Source organism: Pipra filicauda, unplaced genomic scaffold (assembly GCF_003945595.2).
Source record: "Pipra filicauda isolate LSUMZ 115617 unplaced genomic scaffold, ASM394559v2 scaffold46_size3722508_pilon, whole genome shotgun sequence".
Taxonomy (NCBI): Eukaryota; Metazoa; Chordata; class Aves; order Passeriformes; family Pipridae; genus Pipra; species Pipra filicauda.
In genome coordinates, this window is record NW_024104609.1 from 1777835 (window position 1) to 1803528 (window position 25694).

The 25694-nt window shown below is 38.5% G+C and overlaps 1 protein-coding gene and 1 long non-coding RNA gene across 4 annotated transcripts in view; one reads left to right on the forward strand and one right to left on the reverse strand.

Moving 5' to 3' along the window:
* Positions 1-25694, forward strand: part of ADCY7 (adenylate cyclase 7) — a 61469-nt gene that overhangs the window by 17425 nt on the left and 18350 nt on the right. For all 3 annotated transcript variants that reach the window (XM_027732462.2, XM_027732447.2, XM_027732455.2), the window contains 9 exons: positions 3049-3201; positions 11344-11882; positions 13123-13323; positions 15373-15537; positions 16350-16499; positions 18691-18839; positions 19157-19268; positions 21888-22015; positions 22251-22409. In XM_027732462.2, coding sequence (XP_027588263.1) covers positions 11712-11882; positions 13123-13323; positions 15373-15537; positions 16350-16499; positions 18691-18839; positions 19157-19268; positions 21888-22015; positions 22251-22409 — 1235 coding nt within the window. In that variant the 5' untranslated portion in view covers positions 3049-3201; positions 11344-11711. The remainder of the gene's footprint in view (positions 1-3048; positions 3202-11343; positions 11883-13122; positions 13324-15372; positions 15538-16349; positions 16500-18690; positions 18840-19156; positions 19269-21887; positions 22016-22250; positions 22410-25694) is intronic.
* Positions 14548-24931, reverse strand: LOC120324241. Its single transcript, XR_005565398.1, has 3 exons — positions 24842-24931; positions 17896-18099; positions 14548-16475 (listed from the first exon to the last, which is right to left on the reverse strand). It is a non-coding gene; the product is annotated as an uncharacterized LOC120324241 (long non-coding RNA).

Sequence of the window (25694 nt, forward strand, 5' to 3'; positions counted from 1 at the left end):
GAATTCTGGGCTTTCAGTTTATTTAATATGCTGTTGACTGTTCTAAATGAAACTGGAAAGAATCAACCAATTTTGCAAGTCTTTGCTCTAAGCAGGTGTTAAGTTTGGTGAAATGTGGTAACTCTGGGATTTTATAATACAGAAAGACTCTATCCTTCTCTTATTGAGTTTGTTATGTGAAATTTGTGTTTCTTGAAGCTAATTAAGTCTCCCTAAAATTAATCAAGAACTGTTGTCATGTCCTTCTCTTCTGTGTGCTCTAATACTCCAAACTTAAAGGAAACATCTTAAGGACATCTAAAGGAAACAACTTAAAGGAAAACAGTAATAGACAGAGGTGTTTCTAAGGAAGACCTTTTGTTAACACTGTAGGGTTTTTTTCCCCTCACTTTTGACCAGTTTTAGCTGATAAAGTTCAGATAGTTTAAAAAACAACAACAAAACACCAAAGCACGATACAGCAAATCTGTGCTGCAGGTGCAGCATTGATCCACCAGCTCAATACTACACAAATAGCAATTTGGTAGGTGTGAAAAGCAACTGCTGCTGTAGCAGCAAGGTGCAGGGCTCATAATGTAACTGGTTAAATGTTCTTCAGTCAAAATGAAAGTGCCCCACAAGCTGTTGCTAGGGAAATAGGCGCCTGTGGTTAGTGCTGAATGCAGGGAGGCTTGTCTGTCTTGCAGATCAAAAACTGGCTCAGAGTACTTTGTGTATCACTTTACTGCTGGAAACTTGCTGCTTATCAGCACACGGGTCTTTGTGCCTCCGAGGAGCTTCGGTTACCAATGAAGAGAGGATCTTTCTTTTTTAACTCCCTTCCCTTTAGATTTTGATGTGAAATATTTCTGCCAGGTGCTATCCTTGTTTGTAATGTCCGTGTATGATAGGAAGGATACCGTCCCCAGGGCCTGATCCCGAGAACACTTCTGGTGGAGCAGCAGCTTGATCCCTCTGTAACTGAAGGGAATCTCACATGCAACTCTTTATCCAGGGCTCTGGCAAAATTTACATTTTTAGACATATCTTTTAAAAATAAAAAAAAATTAAAAATCAGTGCAATTTTGTCCTTACATTAATTCTCTAAAGACCAACTAGGAGTGTAGTAAGTATGAATCACTACAATTAAGCACCTTCATTAAAGTGGGATGATTTTTAAAAATTATCATGGTTTATTTTTCTAAAATCACAAAATTTCTGGGACACTCTAAACTGGACGTCCTCCTCATTTTCCCAGTTGAATACCAGTAAACCACAGCCCAGTGTTGCCCTCCAGATGACACTGGTCCATTTCAAAGGCACATGAGACATCTCTCATGATTACCAGGGACTCATCCTTAATACTGGATACATAATACGATGAAAGTAAAGCAGCAGCTTATTTGGGCATTCCAGACTGAACATGTAACAGGTTGAACAAAGTCTTATTTTCATCTGCTTTTAGGCATGCACAGAGTCAACAGGTTTGTATCTGCCTTTTCAGATGAACTCCATGAGATATCGTAGTTTTTTCCCTCTCATCTGCCTCCAAGGCTGCCAAAATGCTTTGTCAGGATTTTGACCTTTTTCATAAGAACCTTTTCCAGTACCACTTTTATGAATATGGGTGCATGTTGGGCTTGGCTAGGTACAGCTGAGTGCTGGCCAAAACCTAATGGAACTTGGTCACAGCTGTCCCAGAGCTTAGGTATGAACTGGACATTTAGCCCAGGGGGACAGAATGGAGTCCCTGTTTGGGGTGATGATTCAAATAGTTTGGGTATTCTTGCAAAAACTTAACTGAAAATGACTAGAGATTTATTTTAATTCTTGTTGTGATAAAATACTTTGCATCCACTCTGATTTTGTGCCAGATTATTTGGCAGTTTCCCACGCCTTTTAGATTCCAAAGTGGGTCTCTAGTGACGGAGCTTTGGGGTGAACAATGAAGTAGATGTTGATATTGTCCCTTCCCAGCACACCTATTTAACTTGTATCAGATTTCCCACTGACATCTTAATTTGGGTTTCCTGCTCTGGCTTCTTTTTGGGTCATTCTTTCAACACTGCTGTATAACCACTTACTCCTCCTCTTGGTTCCTGCCCCTGTTGAGTGTGTGCTGGATTCCAGCAATGAATAGTGACCATCCAGGGCTCCAGCTAGTACCTGATACTGTGCTGAGCTATTGAACTCCTTTGGCATCTTGTCACATCTAACCAGTTTTTCCCAGAGTGCATGTAAAGCTGGTAAAGTAGAAAGAGAGGAAGACAAAGCCATATGAATTCCCCTACTAGACAGCTGGTGCTCTGCATTCGGGGATGATACCTGACCATGTCTTCTGATCATTCTGCCTACCTGGAGATACAATCTCCTGTTCATGACATCCTAGGAATATGCATTTCTGCCCTTCTTGTGCTCCAAGACAAGCAAATGTAGTAGCAGAATCTTTCATTTCCGTACTAACAATAGAGAAGTCTTTATCCAGACTTGCAAGGTGCAGGGAGGGAATGTTTTGCTGGGGTTTTTTTTAGCTAGTTTTCCTGCCATATTGTCATATTTGCAGATGTGCAATATTTTATGTTGGTTTGAATTATGCACTGTTTTACTTCAGATTCTCTTCTTGGGATTTTTTTTTAATTGCTGATATTTGATCTTGTGCATAATGAAACTTACTGAAGTACTTAAGAGCTGTATTATCTATAATGCTGTGAAATTTAGTAAAATATTTTTCTACTGTTTCTAACAGAGTATCCTTTGCTGTCACAGAAGCTTTGCTTGAAAAGAATTGAGATCAGTTAGCATAAAGATGATGCCTCTCATCAGTTTTCGGCCTTCTTCTCAGACATTTCCATCTATCATTAAGTGTTTCAGTCAAGTTACATTCATGCTGCAGTGTGCCACAGTATAATTAAGTACTTTTTCTTCCATTGATTGTTTGGGTAAAGGTTCATAGTATGTAGAGATAGAGATTGAGTAGATTTTTCTTCTGTGAACTATGAGGGGAAGAAATGGAAGCATTGTTAATGCCTACTGTGGTCCTTGGAGTAAAGATTCCCTCTCTTGTTGCAGGTTCCTGTGTGTGATACATCAAAAGATTTAGTGTCAAGGATTATACCTGAGTGGGCTGCACTCACTCTGCTGCAGGAATTTCAAAATGACTGAGCAGACCATAGTGGAGTGGAGAAATACAGCTTTTGCCAATGAATCCTGTGGCCCGTAATGGTAAGCAAACGTGTTTCTTATCAGCAGTCTCAGTAAGATTTTGGTCCACAAAAGCCTGGAGTCATGTGCTATGACAGCTCAGCATTACAGTCCAGGTAAAAAGTGCTTTTTGAACAGCTACTGTTGAGGTTTAACACCCTGCCCTGGGGGTTGGTTGGGTGCTGACCAATGGGAACCTGCACGAGGGTTTTGGTGCATACATCACTGTTTTGGAAGGTTCTTCTGTGGACTTCATATTTCTCTGAGGCAGGAACTGCACAGCTTTTCAGGAAAGTGACTTTTGCCATAGCCTGACGGTTTGCTATGTCTACTGTGTTATTTCAGTTTTGGAATTAACTAGTTTTGTTTTAATACTAGTTAACTGGACTTAGTATCAGCAAATCCAAAAGACAAAACTGCTTAAGGAGAATTTAATTTACAAGTGTCTGCTTCACTTTGGCTGTGCCAGGTGAGATAGCCATGTTTTCCCTGGTGAGTCAGTGCTTTATTGGTGCAGGTTTCCAATAGCCTGTTGGAGCTGGGAACAGGGCTGGCTGTCAGACAAAGCTTTGAAAATGGTAAGATGAAAGATAAGATGAAACAAGAAGACAGTGGATTAGGTCTGTGTTCAGATAATCAAAACTTAGCGTGGCATGTTGGTTATCACTGGAAAGCTCTCACTGCTTCTGCATGATTCCCTCTTTGTGTCATCCAAGAGAGCTTACCCAGGCACTCATGAATGCTTGGCTCATGTCTGGATCAGAGAAAAATATGTATACAACTCCTAAAAATTTTCTAGTGTGTGTTGCTATCAAGTGAGGCAGAAAATACAAGATTTCAGAGGTTTGCAGTCCATTATCATTCTTTTATTTCAGACTGAGCCCCCAAGGACCTTTCCTAAACCAGATATTACATTTTGGAAAACTGTAAAAAAAGGAATTGTGTGTGTTTGACTGCTGGTGTGTCCTGAGGTAGGGTATGAATGTAGAAACAATGCTTCTATTAGAAATGTCTGTCTCCTTGGTGGTGTTTTTAATATTTAACCTCCAAGGGAGGGAACTTCCTCAATGCAAGTGTTAGTTTTAGTTTTTTTGGCTGTGAAGTACGGATGTGGTGGTGTAGCAAATGTTGTACAGTTAAGTTTGGGGAACATTAAAATTCCCCTGTAATAAATAGAATACAGAAATAAGATTTCTAAAACATGTACTTGATGGGACTTATTCTTGAAGTACCAGTCATTAAGTAAAGGGGGATTGGATTTAATGTCTTCTTACCTTCCCCCTTGTTTCACAGATAGTATGAAGGCTTTGCTTTCATAAAGGGCTTTTTATACATGACATTCATACTGTAATATCACCCTGCAGTGCATTGCTCCAGGTACTGATGTCCATCTCTTGGCCATGTGCTGAGATTTATTTCCAAAGTGAGATTGCCAGTGGGTCTGATTGCTTTGAGAAGAGTTGAGTAAACAGAAATTCAGACAGAAGCAGTGTTTTTGGCCTTTGTCAATAGACACAAGTGATGTTGCTCTTACACTGTGGTTTAGTCTTGCATTTTGGTGATCATGTTTGGCAAAATTGTTTTAAAAAAATATTTGGTTCTGTAAAAATTAGAGACTGGGACAAAAAAAAGTCAAAGAAACCCAAGTTGTTGTTGATGCCAATGCATTGGTTGAATTTTGGGTGCCATGTGCATTGCTATTCACTTCAGTATTGTAGGTTGGAGAGAGAGGAGCCTCTTTCTCTGTTGTACTGTTTTAGCTGGACTCAACCAAAATAGCAAATGATTTCTTATCTCACGGGTTTTATCTTCCCTCCCATGGCGTGGCCCTTGTCCCTGCACCTGTTCTGTGCAAATACACTATTTACCCTAGAGGTGGGAAAGACTCATTTCTGTGTTGAACTGTAACAACCCCCTTAAATAACTATTTGAGACAGCAAAAAATGAGAATAATGTGTGATGTCCCTTACGCTCCTGTGTAAGTGTTCACAGTGATTTATTTGAATTTCTATTTTTTATTTTTTTGCACATTTGTTGGTGTTTCTGGTTATAGTTAGAAGAGTCCAGTTACATCCTAGTACTTTCTCTGTCACATGGGCAGTCTGTACTTCTTGACTGCTTTACTGAAATAAAATATCTGAGGCATATTCAAAATATTGCAGTACAAATGAGAGAGATTTCATTGTAGATGTAATTAATGATATTGAGATTAGAAAATTTATCATCCTGAGCACTTTTGTTTGCTTTATGCTGTAATTCTGTAACCTAAATGAGATCATGCCTGAAAAGAACCAGCTTGACAGTTCAAACATACCTTTCTTGACTTTTTTTTTTCCTTATTGCTAATTTCAATAAAGGCTGAGTATTACCTACTGCAATACATTTTTTTCTTAAAAAATAGCTCTTCTGAAAGTATCAGGAATTTTAATTTTGGGGAAAATCAGTGATATTCTAGTAGTAATTATTTACACACACAGAGACTCTGTCCTATTCCTGCCTGAGCTGAAAACTGTTTTTCCCCATAGTGCTCAAATTTAATGTTCTGTGTTTCAAGTGTTTGTTTTTTTTTCTGCAGCTTATATAGCTTAATATTGTGGAGTTTATTACTTTAAATAACTGCACAAGCACTCTGCTTTTGGTATAATTAAACTGAAATTACACAATGAAAAGGTATCCTGGCTTCTGAGGACACTGTGTTCAAAGACACGAATTTTAAATAGGTCACTGGAAACTGAGAGTGGAATATTGACTTTTGAGTGGTAAGTTCAATTTTAAACCAGCTAAAGTCAGGAAATCTATCTTTAAGATGTGACGGGGGGTTCAGGAGTCAAGAAATAATCACACACCTTGGATTTTGAAAGATGCAAAGAACAGCTCAGTTCCCTTCAGGTGTGATGTATCTCTTTACACCCTGGAGTGTGCTGCTTATGAAAACCAGGATTATGAAAGGATTGCTTCCTCCCCTGCCCCGCTGAGCCAGACCCAGCAGTTAATTACAAGGCTTAATAGATACGTTGGTTAAACCATCATGTGTTTTCACAATAAAAACTACCTTAGAACAGTAATAAACTCTCCCATGTAATTCAGTTGCATCAATCTCATTATATGGATTCTTCTTTCTTTTTTTACTAAGTTTGTGAGCTGGTCTTAAATTACCAGTCAATTTTCTGAGCCATCATCTGTCACCATCTCTCTGCCCTGCCTGGATCAGTAACATAGAGATTTCTTTCTGTGACTGTAATCTCTTTCCTCAAAGCACATCCTGTAATAATAGTAGTACTTCAAAACGAGCAACAAACACTCCACCTTCCCGCCCCCAACTTTAGAAATCGTGTTCTTGATATTCTTTTTCTCACCTGTGAGAGGTGATGAGTCAGTTTAACAGCTCGATGCTGCCATTGCTTTCCTACCTGTGGTTTGCTTTTCCTCTCCAAACCCTGGGCCAGCTCCAGAGCTCATTGATAGCTCTGCGGTTGCACTCTACCACCCTGACAGAGGTGTATTGTAGAACAAACAATTTAGAGAAGAAGCAATCTACTGAAATTAGAATGTGAATAAAAGAAAGTTCAGTTTCAATGCTTTCTTTGCACTATGTTTAGCACTGTCATTGCCAAGGCTCTTAATGTTCAAGGGCAAAGCTCAGGTGATGTGGTGTTGCTGCTTGCTCAGATGTGGTGGGATTTCTAGCACTTTTGGTTGTGTTGTTTTGGTTTGTTTGGTTGGTTAGTTTTTTTTCAAATGGCAGATTACTTTTTGTATTGATTTGGGTTTTTTATGTAAATATAGTTCTGAGTGATGATGTCTTGAAGGGGGCATGCTCACTTTTTATAAGAAAGTAGAAGGTAAATGTAAGGAAGATTTTTCTGTATTGCAGAAAGAGCTCTTCAGAAATTAAATGCAACTAAGGAAAATGAAATTTCACATGAAAACCTTCAAAATAGAAGAAAAGGTTCACCTTTGTAAAGAAGCTTGCCACTGCTAGCAGATAGATCACTAAAAACACACCTGTTCTCCATTTAGTATTTTTGTATGAGTTGAAAAAGCTAAGGTGACTGCAGGTTAACATCTGAAAGCAAAGTTTAAAAGGAAGAAGTGTTGTCTTTAACATGAATGGTATTTCCTGTGGTGTACATTGGGATTGCTAAAGTTCATTTCCTAGACTGAATTAGTTGTGGAGTCCACTAGACTGAAGATTATTTTTGCCTGAAATCTGTAATTAATATACTAATCTCCTTCAATTATTCTACTGGATGTTTATAGATTCCTGATTCCCTTTAAATATCTGCTAATGTATAATTACAGTCAGCAATCATTCTTGTCAGGGAAATTGCTAAAGTAATTTCAGAAACACTGTTGTTATTTGTGTGAAACAAAAGATGGAATGAAAATCAAAACTGTACTGTCTGTCTATTGCTGTAGTAGTTAAAGATGGAAAAACTGGTTCTACTTGCTCTTGTGAGCAGTTATTGAGAGGAATAAGGCAATTTATATCAATTCATTTGGTTCTTGCTGTTGGGGTTTGTTTTAATATTTTGGGATGTGACTGCTCTTTGGTAACCAGACAGCTCCAGGTGATCAAGGCTTGAGTTCTTGGCAGATAAACAACTAAGTGAAAAAATGCTTTCAAAATTATCCAGGTGGTTACTGTGGATGTGTTCATTTGTGAATATATCAGTAGCTTTGAAGTTCAAAACGGATCTGCAATATTCTTGGATTCTGTTTGGAAAGGCATTAACTTGGTCAGTATCTGCTATGAATAATTCTCCTAAGAGGGGGGAAGAAGGACAGGATCACTGGCTGTCTGCACGTCCTGACGTGGGCTGGAGGGTGAAGGTTTGCCAGATCCACCCCCCAGCCTGGGACGGAGCCAGTGCCTGGAAACTGTTCCTACTCTACAAATACAGGGAATAAAGGAGGGCCATCCCGAGAGCTGTTTCACAGTTATCAGCCTGACTTTTGGATCAGGTCTTTCTGTTGCTCCACCTTGCACTGCCCGGGGGGAGATCGCTCTTTGTGCCAGAGCTCCAGAGAGAAGTCCCTGGGATGAGCAGCTCTCTGCTCTGCTCCCTCGATGCCTTCAGTGTTCTCCCCTTTCTCCCTCCTCCATCTGCCCTTGCATTGCTCCGTGCAGACTCTTGCTGGGGAGGGAGGTGCTGAAATTACCACGTGCATCAACACCCTTGGGCTGATGCAGTGCTTTAAAAAAAAGAAAACTTAAAAAAAAAAAAAAAAAGGCCCAGTGCAGTGTGCCTTCATGTTGGGGGGAAAACTGATGGGTCTCTGCTACTTACTCGAGCACTAGATAAAAACTGGGAGACCAAGAGCTAATTGGGATGGATGTGCCTAGGAGAACAGCTCCTAGCTTTGGCTCCAAGCAGAAAAATGTCACTTTTGTCTCCTGAGCTCTGCACAGGCTCTGGCAGAGACAGCAGCAGAAGGTCTCCCCAGGGTGTTCTGTAAGGGGTGGATGCAGCATTGGGCACCCCAGGACACAGAATCTTTTTTTCTCTCTCTCTCCTGTCTGTGTTCTACATTTTCAAACAGTCCCTGGAAAAAATTCAAAGGGAGAAGGGCAAAAAAAGTAGGGACTTTTAAAAAGGGGGGTGGTAGTGGCAGTGGGACATGGAATGCAAATTGAAACTAGATCAGAGTTGAATTATTAATCTCAAAGTAGCATTTATGCAGTGTATTATATTCTTGATAAATCAATAAAGTACTGTTGGGGAGTTTCTTTATCTAGTAAAGTTTTGAGAAGAAAATGCTATGACCCAGGGGTCATTCATGATTGCTTTTAATGCATATATATGAAATCAGTGCAGGAAAAAACCAAATCAATAAGAAAGCAATCTTTTTTTTATTAAAATGGATTAAACCATTGAAAAGATATTTCTCTTCAATTTGATGTCCTGTAAAAGCTCTTCAATAACATTCATAGATAGTTCCAAGCTGACACGGGCCATATTTTTCATCCTTTGAGCATCAGATGATGCTCAGGTAATACTGAACCACAACCCCACAGTACAATAGACATTGTCCTTGGTATTGTTTTTTAATTGACATAGTCAGAAGAATAAATTACAGAAAGCAAGCTGTGAAGTAATTTTTCTTGGATTTCAGTATTAAGTAGCCCAAGACAGGATCACTTGTTTTGCATAATTATGAATGTATTGCTGCATGACTATTAATAGTTATTTTTTCAAAATGGATTCTGTTAATTGGAAAAATAAAACTTCCTCTCAAAAAACCTCTATATCATAACAATTACCCTCAAAATCATATTTCTGCAAGTATATTAAGAACATTTTCATTGTTTTTTATTCTGAAATACATTTTTGGAGGGAACTGGGACAGCAAGCCTGTCATCTCTTTTACATAGTGGTTCACATCAGGCTGTGTGTTCCTGCACCCCCACTCCCATGGTAAAGGAATTCTTCAGACTGTTCAGTGAGCTGCCTGTCTCTCTGGTGCATCACAGTCCAAATCTTCCTACTGTTTGTAGCATGTTTTCTTTGTTATTGAAATACAAATTCAGATTAAAATGCTTGCCCCTGTACACACCTTCTGGCAGTTCTATCTTCAGAAAAAAGCCTGGCTTATACTCAAGTAGTTCAGCAATTAACTTGGACTTGGAAAATGCATTAAAAAAATTATGCAAATGTTTCAATTTCTTCTTCATATCTCCTTTAAGTGGCAGTGATTTCTGAGATTTACACTTCTTTGCAAGAGCATTATTATTCACATGCAGACAGTATGAGTACCAGAATGATTTTTTTCAAGTGAGAAATGGGAGGCCCTTAATTATGAAGAAAAGCTCAGTAATAACCAGTACTGATGACATATTAGGTGTACCATTAACTATACATGGGAAAGATGTATTAAAAGGTGTCTTCAATTTTATTTCTGTTTTTAATACATATGTCAGTTTATTTGGTAAAAGTGATGCAATACAGTCTCTTTTGTTTTTGTGATAAATCAAAGTCTGTGATATAGTCTGGGCAAGAAGTTGTAGTTACTCATTTTGCAGAAGTTCACTTTTTTTTGTCCAGTCTCACTATTGATATATCTGGTTTTGCCTGCTTGGTCGTTAATAATTGGGTAGTATGGTAATGTTTGGCTCTATTTACAGAGGTGAAATCACTCAGTATGGTTTCTGAAAGTTTTTTCTGGTTGTAGTGTGAATGCAGTAGAAATGTGTGTGTGAAGTTAAACATTTTACCTTTTGAAAGTAGCTGGCTAAGATCTGCCTTTTCTAAAAAAAAAAAAAAAAAAAAGGTGGGTTTATTGGGTTCTTTCTCCCTGGAGCACTGGCTTTGGGTACCATGGTGATGGCAGTCAAGTGGCAAAGAAGTTGTGGTCCAGTTATCAAGTTTTAATAAGACTTCTGAAGTCCTGTTTTTCATGCTTCCCTCCGTCTTATCCCCCCGCCTTTTTTTTTTTGTGGCTCTTGGCACTGGGTGAACTATATTCATGAATCTATTTGAAGAACATTGATCATTAGTAATTAACAATACAGTTCACTCCTTAATGTTCATTGTTAACAGAACACACATGTTGCCTTGGAAACATGATCCCTCTTAATGGAATTAAATATATGGAACTAGATGTTAAGTATCCCTTAAAAAAAGTTTAATGAATTTTGGCTTGGACAGCTGTATTCTTTTCTCATTTTCTATGCCTTAATTGAAGTGTGAAAGGAATAAAAGAAAGGATTTCTTAATTTTTAAGATGCATGTTTTGGAAAAGAACGCAAAGTGTATCATGATTATATATACACACACACACAGGTGCACACAACTTCAAAAGAGGTGTGAGCATTCAGTTACACAACATGCTCATGGAAACTGCTGTTTGCTCAAAGGAAAAAAAAAAACCCATGTAGTATGAAAATGTACATATGAAAATGTTTGAGTTGCCAGAGAAAGGAGGGGTTGGGGTGGGCAGAGCAGCTGCTGGTGAGCACTGTGGCTGCTGGGCAGCACTGCCCACACACGGGGCTCCTGGGCTGCCCCCCCACCGGGGCAGACAGCTTTTATTCACTGGTTAGAGCATGCAGGTAGAAAGTTTAAGGCATGAACTATTTTTATTTCCCTCCCCCCTGACCCCCCGCCTTGGGGAACATTGCATACGCTTAACTGAACACATTAATGTACTGTCTCTCTGCAGTGTTCGTCCCAGGAAGTGAGAGTCAACCTTCTTGGAAAGGAGTTGGAGACTTGCAAAATAGTAATTAAAAAACCCTCATGCCAAAAATTCCTATCTGCACAAATACAAGTTGATCTGGAGATTCATACGTAGAGCTGATGATGAATTGCCTGTGGTTTTGGGGAGGTTAATTCTGGCTTTTGATTGCATTGGAAATCTGAACTTGATGCTCATGAGAAGCAAAACCAGAGAACGTGGGTTACTCGGTGTGCCTGAAGATCACAGAGGCAGCAGAGAGAAGACAAAACTTCTGTTTGAAGCCGTAGCTTCAGCTGTGTCTTATTGTGTGCACTGGGAACTGAGAGAAATAGCAACCAACACGGGAGAAAATGCCAGCTAAAGGTAAATACTTCTTCAATGAAAATGATGACTGCAGGATATCAGACCCGCTCTATGAGAAGTACCGCTACACAAGCCAGCAGCATCCCCTCCTGCTACTGCTGCTCTTCATTGCAATCATCTTCTGGACTACTCTAATTATCATCTTCTTTGTCACTGATGTGAGTATACTTTTTTTTTTTCTGTGTTCAGTGTTTTCAAAGATGATGAGGAGTCACTATCAGACATTTTTGGCTAAATAACGCTCATAGCCCCATGGTATCACAGTTGCAGTGCTAAAAGAAATCAAGTAATTGTGAATGTAATACTGTATGTTTTTGAAGGGATGGGAAGAAAGGAGACAGTGCTGTCAGGCACATGCACAGTTACTATAAGGGCTGTTTGTTTTCTTTCTACATGTTTTGAACAAATAATAAACTATGTTAAATGCTAGTTATGATAATAAATAAGTAGTAAAAGAGCCAAGGAAGGAACAAGAGCATGAGATAAAATGTCCTGAATTTCTCGTATTTTTTTTAGTCATATAAGGCATGTAAAATATCATAGTGATTTGTTGTTATGAGTTCCTGAGGTGATATGGTTTTTTAAAGATTTGTAGATACACAGTAGGATTCTCCCAATACAGCATTTGATCTGTTGAATCAATTGGCAGTTAGCAAAGAGCAGGGTCCCTATAGGCATAAGAGACATGAGGCTCAAAGAATTTTTTGTTATGTAGTGTAATATGATTTTCTGAAAAGAAATTCAGTGTTCTACAAGCCAGCCCAGTTGACAACTGGTAAAAAAGGGAGTTTAAGTAAAGATAATATTGCAAAAAGGTAGTAAGGTAGCTTTTATAATCTTTCATTGCCTTCTAACACTGCTTTCCAAACACTGTGCTTCATGATAAAGTGTCTTTAAGTTCCTCTTTAGCAACAAATCTGATCTTGCCATTTGCACTTGTAACCCTTTTAACTTTTATTTCTTAGGAAAGGAAAGAAGTAGCGACACTATTTGTGACAAGTCATCTCCTGTAAATCTTGGAAAGTTTTTTTAGCTAAAGCTTTTTTTTGAGCAAGCTTTTTAGCAAAGCTTGAACTCCTTAAATACATTTCTTTGGGTGCATCTGCATTATAGATATAGTATAGTTACAACTTAGCTTAAAAGATAACCCCCAAACCACTAATTTGAAAAGTAATAATGGTGGAACTTAGGTAGAATGAGTATCTAGAATAGTATTGTTGTATCATCTCTATATGGGTGAACATCAGAAAGCGTTAATGCTGCCACAGCTGGTCTGCTTAGGAACTCAATTCAGTGTGCTAAGGGTATCCAGGCTGTTCCCAGGACAGTACAGATGCATCCTTCATTTTTCCAAAGGGGTCATTTGGACGACTGTAACACTTTGTTTTGCTTTTGCAGGTGGCACATTCCCATCCTGCCTTCATCATCACAGTGTGTGCTGCCCTGGGCATATTTGCAGTCACGTACCTGCTGTTGTGCATCGAGTCCCTGTTCCGAAGGTGGCTCACGTTCTTTGGAGTGATGATTTGGATGTGCTTCTTGACTGTAGGATATGTATCTCTTTTTGAGAAAGAAAATGATTACCAGCTGTGGGAACAGGTATGTGTGCCTTGTTCATTCAGGTACTTACACAGAACTGGTGGTGTATGGGAATGTGTTTGTGTGCTTCATTTTTTCAGAATGTTATAACATCATTTTTAGTAATTTTTTTTTTGTGAGATTTGGGTTCATTTTTCTAAATTGATTTTACTGATTTATTACAGTAAATCTTAGTTTGTATTCTTTGTTATAGTGACAGTATAGTTCAGCTGAGAAAATCAGATAACTGCATAAATCTATGTGGGAATTCCATCTTTAAGTTGCAAATTAATTGTATTATTACTTAGTACTTTTACTAAATCTGAATTACTATGAATTAATCTCCAAGAGAATTTTTCATAATAATACTTGCTTTGTTAATGAATATGGGTCAAAGAGGTGTTCAAGAAATGTATAAAGGACTCCAGAGCTGGGTGTGCCCTAGGGAGCACGTTTTTAAGTCAGTGGGAGAGGTGAAGTGAACAATAAGAATTAATGACACATCCTGGCATAGCTGGGTGTGGCTAAAGTTCATTGCTTGCTATCTCTGATCAGAAGATGGGCGATTTCATGATGCCAAAAATATCATAATCTGTAGGAAACTCCTCCTAAGCTCTCATAATGCAAGCAGAAGAGTTTTTAATCAAATAAAAATGACTTTTTATCTTGTTTTACTGGCTCTTTCCCTTCCCCTCTTTATTTCAATAAAGAAAGATATAAATTATCAGTTAAACAACCAAAATCTGATTTGCATTGTGGCCTGGATCCAGCATTGTGCATTTAGAGTTGCTGTTCAGTATTTTTTAACTTGAGGAAGTAGCTATTACCTTAGGAAAAAACCCCAAATTTGCTGTTGTTAAATAGACATACAAATATGTAATGAAGCAAGATTTGGTTTTGCTGCTTTCAGTGCTGCAAGTCAACGTGGTGCTGTCATGTGGTAATAACTCACTCATATTTATTTTAGGTCTAAAATATAAGGACACACTATTCTGGAATGTAGAAGTGAATAGACTCATTTCAGACTTTCACCTCTTTATGAATTTATCACTAATTAAAGCTACTGCTTAAATGCAGATTTGGCCTTTGCTTCTCCATGTTTATAAAACTATAACACAGCGTTCAGAACATTGTGTGATGGGGTTGCAAATATGGCAGAAAAATGTTTTTAATCCAACTAAAATAATAAAGATGAACATGGGACGATTACTTTTGCTGAATGAAAAGTTTTATTTTCCTGTTTGTTTGTTTCTTTATTGTTGTCCCAACCAAACTATCTATTCTGGCAAAACCTTTAAGTGCAGATGGGGCCTTGAGACTTCCTCGAAGGAAGCTCCTGTCTGGAATGGCACAAGTTGAGTTGCTGTGATGAGGTGGAGCTGAGCCAGGAATGCTGCACTATTTTCCTCTCATCGGAGTTGTTAGTTTCCACATATATAAGCTAACATTTCAAAAAATCTATAAATATGGATTTAAGTATTATAGGCCTTGCTACTGACCCCTTGAAGTTTAGTGCCTGTTGTGCATTTTGTAAAATCTGTGCAAGTCTAAGTACGTAGTCAGTGGCAATAAAGGTTATTCTTTTTTGTCAGCACCAGGAAGCATTGGTTGGACTTTTGGGTTTTATCAAGCACAGGGTAAACATACACATCGATTGGGTGATGTTAAAATTAGAATAATAACTTGGAGAAGGTGAGAAATCTGATTCCATTCAGTATTGCTACCCTTGCAACACACTGTTCCTGACGTGTGAGTACAAAGTGCATCCAAAGTGCATCTGAGCTGTAATGGATAAATTCAGGATAAAGGGCAAGGACAGCTGAAAAAATTATAGGTGATATGTCATGTTAAACAATCTTGTCTGTGAATCTGTAGCTGCCAGTTCCCTCAAATCTCTTAGAAATACCACAGTCCTTATGGTTTTAACTGTGCTTTTGAAACGTGAATATTTAATTGTTCAGTCTTAAATCCTGCAGCTTTGCTCCTTTTTCTGTAGTGATTTTTGGGAGACACCCAATAATGTGTATATGTGATTTTTTTCTTTTTTCTTCTCTTTTTCTTTTCCCAAAGGTGCCGTTCTTTCTGTTCATAATCTTCACAGTTTATACCATGCTACCCTTTGGGATGAGAGGTGCTGTCATAATTAGTGTTCTTTCTGCTCTCTCCCATATTATTGTTCTAAGCACTGTGGTAAGCATGACTTCTCAGGAAAAGAAGGAATCCTTTCTATTTCAGGTAAGGAAATACCACTTGGTTAAGTAATTAAACACCCCAGTCATATTACCATTTGCTATTGGCATAACTGTTCTGTTTAGAAAAGTTCCAGACTTCCACATGGATGTTTCAAGTTCATGGATTTGGAGCTTGGGCCCCAAAAAACTCGGGCTTTTCATAAAATTGTGAATTTTTAAATCTATAATGCATTTTGTTTTTCTGACCTAAGTGGAAAAAGCAGGATTGTTCTATTAATTTTTAAACAAAGTTATTAAAAATATGATTAACTTTGTCACAATCATTCTTCCCAATCTGTGCTGTTTCAGGTGGGTCTATCTAACTTTATCAGGCACTGCCCACAGGGTGGATCAAAAGGGCCATTGCTGCCCTGGGGTGGCAGCAGGGCCTGGGAGTGCTGCTGAGTGTTTTTAGGGTTCCCAACACTTATTAATAGGGTGTGTTCAAAGGAGCACCCCAGCTCATTTGGTGCAGGTGTGTGCCAGACTCCACACAGAGTGCTGATGCACGAGTTTGTAGACTGGTTTCTCCATAAATCAAACACTGGTGCCTGGAAATAGATGTTAAATGATGTAGCAGAATTTTCTGTTTCGTTATTCTACTGTATATTTGTACAGGAATGCTGGTGACTCTGAAAGTTAGCTTATGTTTTCCAGCTACATCCTGGCTAATTGCAGCACTGTGATTTGTTATGTGGCAGGGTAGGAGGAAATGGAAGGCGGTCTGGGATTAATTGTTTTTATGGGACTAGTATGTGTGTTAGTGAAGTATCAATGACTGCTGTGCAGTAGGTAAATATTTTTCTTCTTGTGCAGCTGCTTGCCAATGCTGTCATTTTCCTTTGTGGTAACTTGATGGGTGCATTTCACAAGCGCCAAATGCAGGTTGCTTCGTGGGATTTGTACAGATACACGTTGAAGTGCATTCAGGTCCGAATGAAACTGAAGATTGAAAAGAGGCAACAAGTGAGTGAGCTAATTCACGTTATGAATTGCTGGTTCTCATTTCCAAAGTCAGTATAAATTTCATGAGGTTGGTGACTAATGCATGTTGAAAGGCTTGGTCCAGTCTTTGTGATACCCACCTAGTGTCAAAAATAAGAGTTGTGCCATTTGTAACAAAAGAAGGAAGTTAAAGGGAGGAAGTTGATCTCTGGGGCTTGTCTATATGAAAATCACAGTATTTTCTAACAGGAATATAATTGCCAGTCATTTTAGTTACTTTTTTCCTGTATAAAGTGTTCCTAGGACTGGCTCAAGGTAACTTAAAAGAACATGTCCTTAATGCCCTGAAATTACATCTAAGGTGATTTCAGCAGTTGGTTTTATGCTTCCCTTTTATGCTTCCCTAACAAAGTATTAGTTGTTCTTATATTTTCTTGTCTCACAAATTATTTTTCTTTTGCTAGAAGGAGAAAATTGGACCCAAAGGGAGAAAACAATCATGTAATAGATTACAGTAGTTGAATATAAATAATTTATTTCCATAAACTCCACAGGTATTTAAGGAATAAGGAAGGAACAATAATTTCTTACTGAGGAAGGATTGTAGAGAAGTATCAAAGCTATAACTAGGGCACCTTTCCTCTTTTATCCTGGTATAAGTAGGGTTAAGAATAGCAGTCTAGAAGGCTGATGTGTGCTGTGTTCTCTGCCCACCAGTTATTAGATAAAAAGAAGGGGCTGTAAAGTGACTGACCTGATCAAACTGAAAAGAAGAAAATACCACACTGCTAGTGCAATCTGTTCCTGATGCTAATCTTGTGAGATGAGATGACAAATTTGCATGAAAGTCCTGGCAGAGTTTCCCCACACAGCCACCAGGGAACCATCTGATCACCTTACACAGGCAGTGTGCTCTCATTTCTTGGGCAGTGTGGTGACTTCCAGGGGGTTTAGGGCTTTGGTTTTGAGTTTATTTCTTTTTTAATGTCTCCTTGTTTGAAGTGTAAATGTGCTTAAGTTGTGTGAAAACTGCAGTTCAGGGTTCTTCATCACTTCCTTGAAAACTGTATAATGTGTCAGCCTCCAGTGGTCCTATTATATCCACTGGGAATCTACTGTCAGTTTAAATTGTTCCCCAAGGTTCATTCTCCTGGTACTAAAATGGTAGATGAGGGGAAGGAGGTGTTTCAGTTTCTGGGGCAGTCTCAAACCAAACTCTTGTCCAACTACTTGATGCTCAAGAACTACTTCTTCCCACTGTGATCCCAAGCTATTTCTTTTTGGTGGCAGGCACTTTTGGTGGTTAAGTAACCCAGGCAGCTTACTGCCATCTACACACTGCTGCATAAGGTATTGAAAAAAGTGAGGCAAAGATCTGGTCCAAAGGGACAGCATTTTAGTTACACAATGCACTGACCTTGCCTTTGATGTCATCTGAAAAAGTTCCTGCTCGTAGCTGCTCCACACAACATTTCCTCTGCTGTGGTGTCTCTGCCTCTGGGGTGGAAGAGCCCTTCCTGGGTTAAAGTATTCTCTTTTTGTCTTCCTCTTCTGCCCAGCAACTTACCAGGGTCTTCTTTGAAGAATAGGCTTTTGAGTTGAAGCCAGTGTAAAACAGTGCCTGGAATAGCCACACAATGGAAGTGTTTTTTGAGGAGTCTGTGTTCTGGCTCAGTTCAAAGGCCTTCATTTCAGTGGCATTGCTTCCTGGCTCAGTTAAGCTGTAACAGCACGTTGTCGACACTTTCGTATCTGTCGCTGCTTTTGCAGCATTTGAGAATTTATGAGGGTTTTTAATACTGGATAGATTGTTAGTTACGGAATATAAACTTTTACAGCAGCTTAATCAGACAACAACAACATAACACTGAGATTAGTGGACAAAATAAAACGTAATTTGTCCAGAAATTGCAGTACTGGATACTGATTTTTTTTTTTGTTCCATGGTTACAGAGAGATGCCACATCTAGGTCACAAGAAACAAAAGAAAAAGTTTGCAACATCCTTGCATAACTGTGATATCAATAATTTTGAGAACAGAAACATAAAAGTGTCTTCTGGAAAATCTGACATGCATTACTCAAAAGCTATTTTAATAAATAAAGGCGTTTGTTTGTTTGTTTGCTTACTTTTTAATGCCTTCTTGCAGTCACTAAAATCCTGCTGCTTCAAATTTACTGTGTTAATAATTTTTTACCCCCCCTCCTTTTAGGAAAATTTGCTTTTATCCATCCTGCCAGCTCATATCTCTATGGAAATGAAGTTGGCAATCATTGAGCGACTAAAGGAAACTAATGATAATAGGCAAATGCATGACAATAATTTCCACAGCCTATATGTAAAAAGGCACCAAAATGTTAGGTAAGTGGGAACTCTAGAAGCAATTATATTAATATAAGCTGCTGATTCCTAACAGTGCATATGGTCCAGTGAAATTAAAATTTGGAGGCAGATTTTCAGGCTGAAGTGAGCTTCTCTCCCGTTATAGGAAGAAAATGTGTCTTGAGCTGGCAAGCTGTCTTCTAAATCAGTAGAGACACTTGAACCCTTTCTTCTGGAGTTGTTTTCCAAAGATACAGATGCTTTCTATAAAATGCATTTTAATATTTATGCTGACTGTGGCATTGACTTATTTTCATATTTCACTTATCCTGTTTTTTCCTTTTGTTCCTGTCCAGCATTCTTTATGCAGATATTGTAGGATTTACTCGCCTGGCCAGTGACTGCTCTCCTAAGGACCTCGTAGTGATGTTGAACGAACTTTTTGGAAAGTTTGATGAGATTGCAAAGGTAGGTTTACAGTTTGTGCTATAGAATAAAAGCCACCATTGGAAAGAGAAGCCTTTCTTTCACAACAGGAAGCACTTGGGTATTAGTGCTTCTGAAATCCGGAAGGGAAGGCTGCTTTGGCTTTAAAGCTAACTAGCAAAATCACATTAAAACAAAATTTAAAACAAAAATGGGGAATTTAGCAAGTTGTTACTGTAATTCCAATTCTTAAATTTGAAGGTTTATCTGTATTGCTCAGGAAGCTGTCTGATGGTGATAAATGATTGTAATAGGGCTGTAGGAGCAGCTTTGTTGTGCTCAGCTTGAGGGACTGTGTATTGACTCCACAAATGGAGAACTCTGACACACATTTAAATCCATCAATTCAGAGGCAGCAGACAAAGAGTCCTTTTGCTCAGGAGTGTTAATTACTAATGAATACTTGCAGAAAAGTGTAAGAATGGGAAGTAGCTTAAAGTGGTCCCTACTAAGACATACCATCAATAGTGACCCTTCAACCTGGCAGTTCTTACCTCTTCCAAATGCTCCTTGAGGTTAATTTCTTTGCAGCTGTAATCACAAACTCAGTTTATCATTTACATATTTGTATCATTTACATATTTTCACGATGATTTTTATTATTTTTTAAAACTATCCCCAATCCAATATATATGTTCTGACATATCAATTGATTTTTCTGTCAGTATTATGATGCATTTATGGCTTTAAGAAAATAAATGCTGCATTTTATTGCATCCTATGTGACTTCAAAAAACCAAATACCAACCCAGATTCTGGTTTTAGAAATTTAGCATTGGTAAAGCATTAGTCAAGACTGATGACTGCCTATCAAATCTTCTCATTGTTTAAAGAGTTTGGTTAGATTTCATAATTGGTTATATCTGGATATACTGAATGAAAATTAGAAAATTACCAAACTTGGAGAACCTTGGGTTTGTGAAATTCTAAAAATTCTTCAGAAAAAGTGAGAACTCTAAAATTATCAATATAGCAGAGGAGTGAAATTACTTTAATTTAACCTTTGTGGATGTCATCTAATAAATTCTTAAATCTACCACTGATTAAAACCTCTCTTAAATCCTAGTTAACCTTTTTGACTAAATGATATTGCTAATATTTGCATTTATATGAATTCAGTTGCTGTTAAATCTTCAGCTACTAACAAAGAGAGTCATAACTAGCTGTATTGCAATTGTACAGTTCCAAAGCAGCTGTTGAGGCAAAATAAGTCATGTCATCTTAGTTGCCAAATGCCAAATTGCTTTTAATGCCAAAGTAGAAGCTGAAGTTAGACATTTGGTCATTTTTTTAACTGTTTCTCAAATACAAAGATAGTAAAGATTCTAAATTTTTCATGATATGTTTTAATTTCTCACTCCTGTCTGCAAATTGCCATGTTTAATTGTCTTTAGTGAGTCAAAGTCTTTTGGATTTAATGAGTCAAGGCCTTTTGCAACTCTGTGGTTGAGCTGTGAGAAGAGATTGCTGCTTTTTGTGCTATTTTTGTTCTGCCAGGAAGTATTCTGTCATCTTTTCCATAATGTACGAGTGTTGTGGGCTCTAATTTACCTAATAAAAATGGATGGCTAAGCTGGACACTGAGCTGGATACTGAAGTCCAACAGCTCTAATCTAGGGCTGGCTCTCCCTGCTGATCCCATCTCAGGCTGTCACTTGTAGCAACACTCAGAACCTACTGGGATGGATTAAGATGGTGGAGAATGATGGATGTTCCCTTAAGGCTTTGACTGATGAGGGAGAACAGCTCAGTTTGGTAAATTGCTGCAGATTTGGGCTGATTTTGGAGTTGATTTAGGAACTGCTGGAGTGTTCTTACAGCAGGTAGGGTTGGACAGCTGGTATTGGCTGGCCCAAATTAAGCCATCTCTGCTTATCAGTCAAACATTAAACAGCCTTGCAGAATTAGCCCTGGCTTGCTTGAAATCTTTCTTCAGGTACAACTCTTCAGTAAAGTGTTAACAAAAGACAGTATGAGAAGCTTTTTGCTCTTCCTCTTTCCTCTCTCCTGCCAGTCTCCAACAGAGCCATATCCTCTGCTGCACAGTTAGGAAAAATTTTTTTTGGTGGCCATATGATATCGTGGCTTTTTTTTATTAGCAATAGCAAACTGCAGGGTACCATCTTCCTCTTCAGCCATCTTTGAAACAACAAAATAACCCCATTTTGCTTTTGTACAGCTACTAGGTTTAGCATCTTAATATATGAGGCTGCCGTGCAAAAACTGAGGAAAAGGTGAACAAGCTGCCCATAATTCAAGTGTTAATAACAATGAAGATTAAAAGATAGATAAGTAGATTTGATTCTTTAGATGGTAAATTCTGTGAGTTTTATTTTAATTTATAGTTTTTAAACTGCACACAGTTCCAAGAAAAATGTGAGAAACAAGTAAGGTGATTTTATTTCAGAAATTCTTGAAGTGGTTGTTTCTGTTGCTCTCCAGTGAGCAGTGTCTGGGCATTCAGATGTGGGGAAAAAGAAGGAAGCTTTGCTTCAACAAGGATTCAACAAAGCCTTACTTTCTCAAACCACTGGCTTTGGTGCTGTTAGCCTACTTGGAGTTCATTTTCTCCTGTTAAATATGTTTACTGTTATTTCACAGGAGAATGAATGCATGAGAATAAAAATCCTGGGAGACTGTTACTACTGTGTCTCAGGCCTACCTGTGTCCTTACCAGTTCATGCCAGGAACTGTGTTAAAATGGGACTCGACATTTGTGAAGCAATCAAGTAAGTATTACACATTTTTAATGTGCCAAGACTATGAATACATTAAATGAAGTAATTCTTAGCTTTCTTGTCAACATTCAAAGTGTGTTTATTAGCTATAATTGGGTAGTTAGGCATTAGGTCATAAGTTTGTCTCTTCTCTTTGCATTAAGCGTATAAGCCTGAACAGATCTCCAGTAGGAGGGAAGAAAACGAAAAGTGTATCTCCTGCTCTAATACCCTCGTCCCTCCACAGGAAGGTGAGAGAAGCCACAGGAGTAGATATCAACATGAGAGTTGGAATTCACTCCGGGAACGTGCTGTGCGGGGTGATCGGCCTGCGGAAGTGGCAGTACGACGTCTGGTCACACGACGTGTCCTTGGCCAACCGCATGGAATCCGCAGGAGTTCCGGGGTGAGGATCTTCCCCCTCGGTGCTGATTCACTCTGTCATGGGCCTGGAATTTGTAACTGTGCCATCCTCATAATGGGATGATGGAAATAGGACAAATGTGTACTTAGCAGAGCTGTAAAATGTTAGTCTTTTCTGATTGTGTTTTCAATGAACTATAAAATTCTATTCTTAGGCAAGTGACTGCTTCTTGACCTTCCCTTCATTGGAGAAGCGTGTGTGTCTTCAGCAGTGCATTATGTTGACTTAGTTAATCCATGTTGTGCACAGGGATAATACTGCATTTGTGAGTTTAGCTAAAGAATAGATGTGCTGCTTGGGTCAACAAGGCCAAGCTGCTTATTTACCCAGTGTTTCTGTTAATGTGTTGATCAGTCCTACTTGAATTATACCAGCTCTATATTCACCATCCCCACCCCCCAAAACCCACAAACAACTCAGAAATTAAAATACAGCCTGGTGTGGAGTATCCAAGCAAGGCCATTCTGGAGCTGTTTGTTGTTGCATGTTCTCCCTGTGTAGCATCTGCCACAGACAGAACGGGAAGGGAAGTGGGTGGTCTTGAGTGCAAGAGCCGAGGCAGAGCAGTAACATAACTTGCCATGTGTTCTCAGCAGTGCAAGGACTGGGTCTGAAGCTGATACTCTTGCAGGCCTTTTTAAGATGCTCATTGAAAAGGAGAAATATAATTGTTTTTAAAAAACAGTAGCCTTTTGCATTTTCCTCATTTAGGAAAGTATACTTTTTTTCTGTTTTCTAAGTTGCGTTTAGGGATTAGAATAAAAAGACCATCATAAGGCTTTTCTTTTTTCCATTCCCAAATGAGACCCTGATTTTTCAGTTTCTTGCTGGTCTATGCAAATTACTAATTTTTATTTGAATGGCATTCATGTGGGTATATGTTTAAGCACTAAAGTATTGGTTTCTTTTGGAAAGAGATTCTAACCAGTGACATTGCAAGATTGCTTATTATTTCTGCACCTCAGACAGCTTTTAAGTATGTGCTTGTAACTTAAAAATTAATTCCTGCCAAGTGGTAAGGGAATATGAATATCAAATAATTTTCTTACGTTGATGACCGAAACAGAAAGAAAACTAGTTGGAGCTTAGTTAACAATTGCAATACCAGTAGGGTTGAGTCTTTTAGTGTGTTGATTAAGCAAGAATACAGAGTTGTAAAGTTTCTTTTGTTGGTAAAGCAAACCACACAACTCTGGCATGAAGACATACTTTCTTAGTCATGTTTAGGACCATTGCCTAGTCTTAACAACTTGGATTATTTCCTTATGGTCTTCATGTTTGTATTTGATAAGCTGGTAAAGAATTAAGCTGGTTTAGGTTGTCATGCTGATTCAGAAATATTACACTTAATACTTTCTATATACCTTTCTAGCAGTAGCTTATCTTCTGTTTCAAAACTTGCCAGAGGAAACACCTTCCACTTTTGGAAGACTGAGCCTGACAGGGAGGAAGGCTTTTAATTCACAATGCAAATGTTATGTTATCTTTGCAGAAAAATGATATGTCAGGGATTCTCTATTCCAGTGTTAGGTAGTCCTGCTCCTTTGGAAGCAAAAGTTTTGTCATTAGGAGCCAGTTAGAGATTTTATTTAAAATAGAAAGTATATGTATTCTGAGTTTCTGTAAATGAAGAAATTCTAAAGGCTTTTGAAAGGCTGCAGGAAAACTTCTAGCTTTTTGAATATTTTCTTTCCAGTGGCAGAGTATCCTTGTTCACCTTATTTCTGATTTTAAAAATTATTTGCATTCATAACAATATAATGCACTACTAAAGCAGAAGGGAGTAGCATAAAACCAAAATTAAAAATTCATTTATGACCAATTCTCTCTACTGTGCATAGGCCTGAAAGATCAGGATATGTTATTCTCAGGCCTGTCAGCATAGGCAGCTGGGTGCAGTGTGCTGGGTGTTGTGTCCCAGCATGACAAGTGCAGCAGTGCATGTCACAGCCTGCCTGGGAGAGGCAGCTTCAGCGAGAGCAGCTTTTGGTTACGTGCTCATCCTGGAATCCAGTGAACAATTAGTAACTGCTGAGAAATTGGGAAAGAAGTTTGCAGTATGATTGGAAATGTCCTATGACGGTGTGTGATTTGAGGAGGAGAGAGGAAGCTTGGTAAAATGGAGAAGGTGGGGAGTGAGCAAATGCACTGCCTTTTGAGATGAGTGGAAAAGCACAGCAAACTTGCTGCAGTGCATGGTTGTGTTTTAAGGCTCAGTCAATCACCCAGAATGCCCCAGTCTCTGTGGAAGAAAATTACGCTTTAGATTAAACTGTAAAATTTCAGATTTGAATGTTCACCTTGTCTGCGAAACTGTGTAGTCAAGGTAACAATTAACCTTCTTTTTTTTTTTTGAGGAACAATTATCAATATACAAATAAAAGCATCCACCATCTGTATTCCAAAACTCTTACCTTTTGGCTTGAAGAGTATTGAAGAATTTTTTTTCTTCCTTGTTGGACGTCACAGCCAGTAATCTTCAGGTCTTGCATAAATAATTGTGCAAACCTACATACAGTATTAAGAAATAAAAGTGGATGGGATGGTGATTCCCCTACTCTCTGCAGTTAGGCAGGAGTGCTGCACACTGTCAGCTTCCATTATGGAAATGTTCTATTCCCAGCCCTGAGCTAGTGGATTGTAGGACTAACAGCAGAGTTTAACCCCTCTGTGCCAAAAAAAAATGAGAAAAGCACGAGAAGATGAACAATGGGAAAGCAGAACATAAGGAATTATATTTTATGAATACACGCAAGTCTCCTGTTGAGAAATTATGTGGAAAGACTTTACTCATAATCTATATGAAAAGATGTAATTTGGGATACTGAAGGAAATGATATTTAAGGGAAAGTGTGAATGGGTACAGAACAATACTAACTGCTCCCCTTAGAAGTGTGTTGGTGGTGTTGCTGTGTCATGCTGTCCTCAGATTGTTTCAGTCAGAAAACACAGACTTTCAGAATTATCCTCCTAGTTAACAAAAAACATTTTCCACCCTTTTTTCCCCACAGACTTTGCAACTGTCTTTTCCCCTTCTCGTGCATTTCTAGCACAAGACAGTCCTCGCTTGTGTTTTGTTCGTGAGTTTTCCCTGCAGCTCTCACCATCTGAAACAAGCTGCCTGTGAGTCTGTCTGTCTTGCCCGTCATCAGATCTCCTTTGATCACATTTCTTCTTCTTTCTTATATGTCTCTGCTTATTTCAATTTAATTTTATACTGATAGTATCTCATTATGGGAAGTGCTTTTCAGCATGTTTGCTATTAAA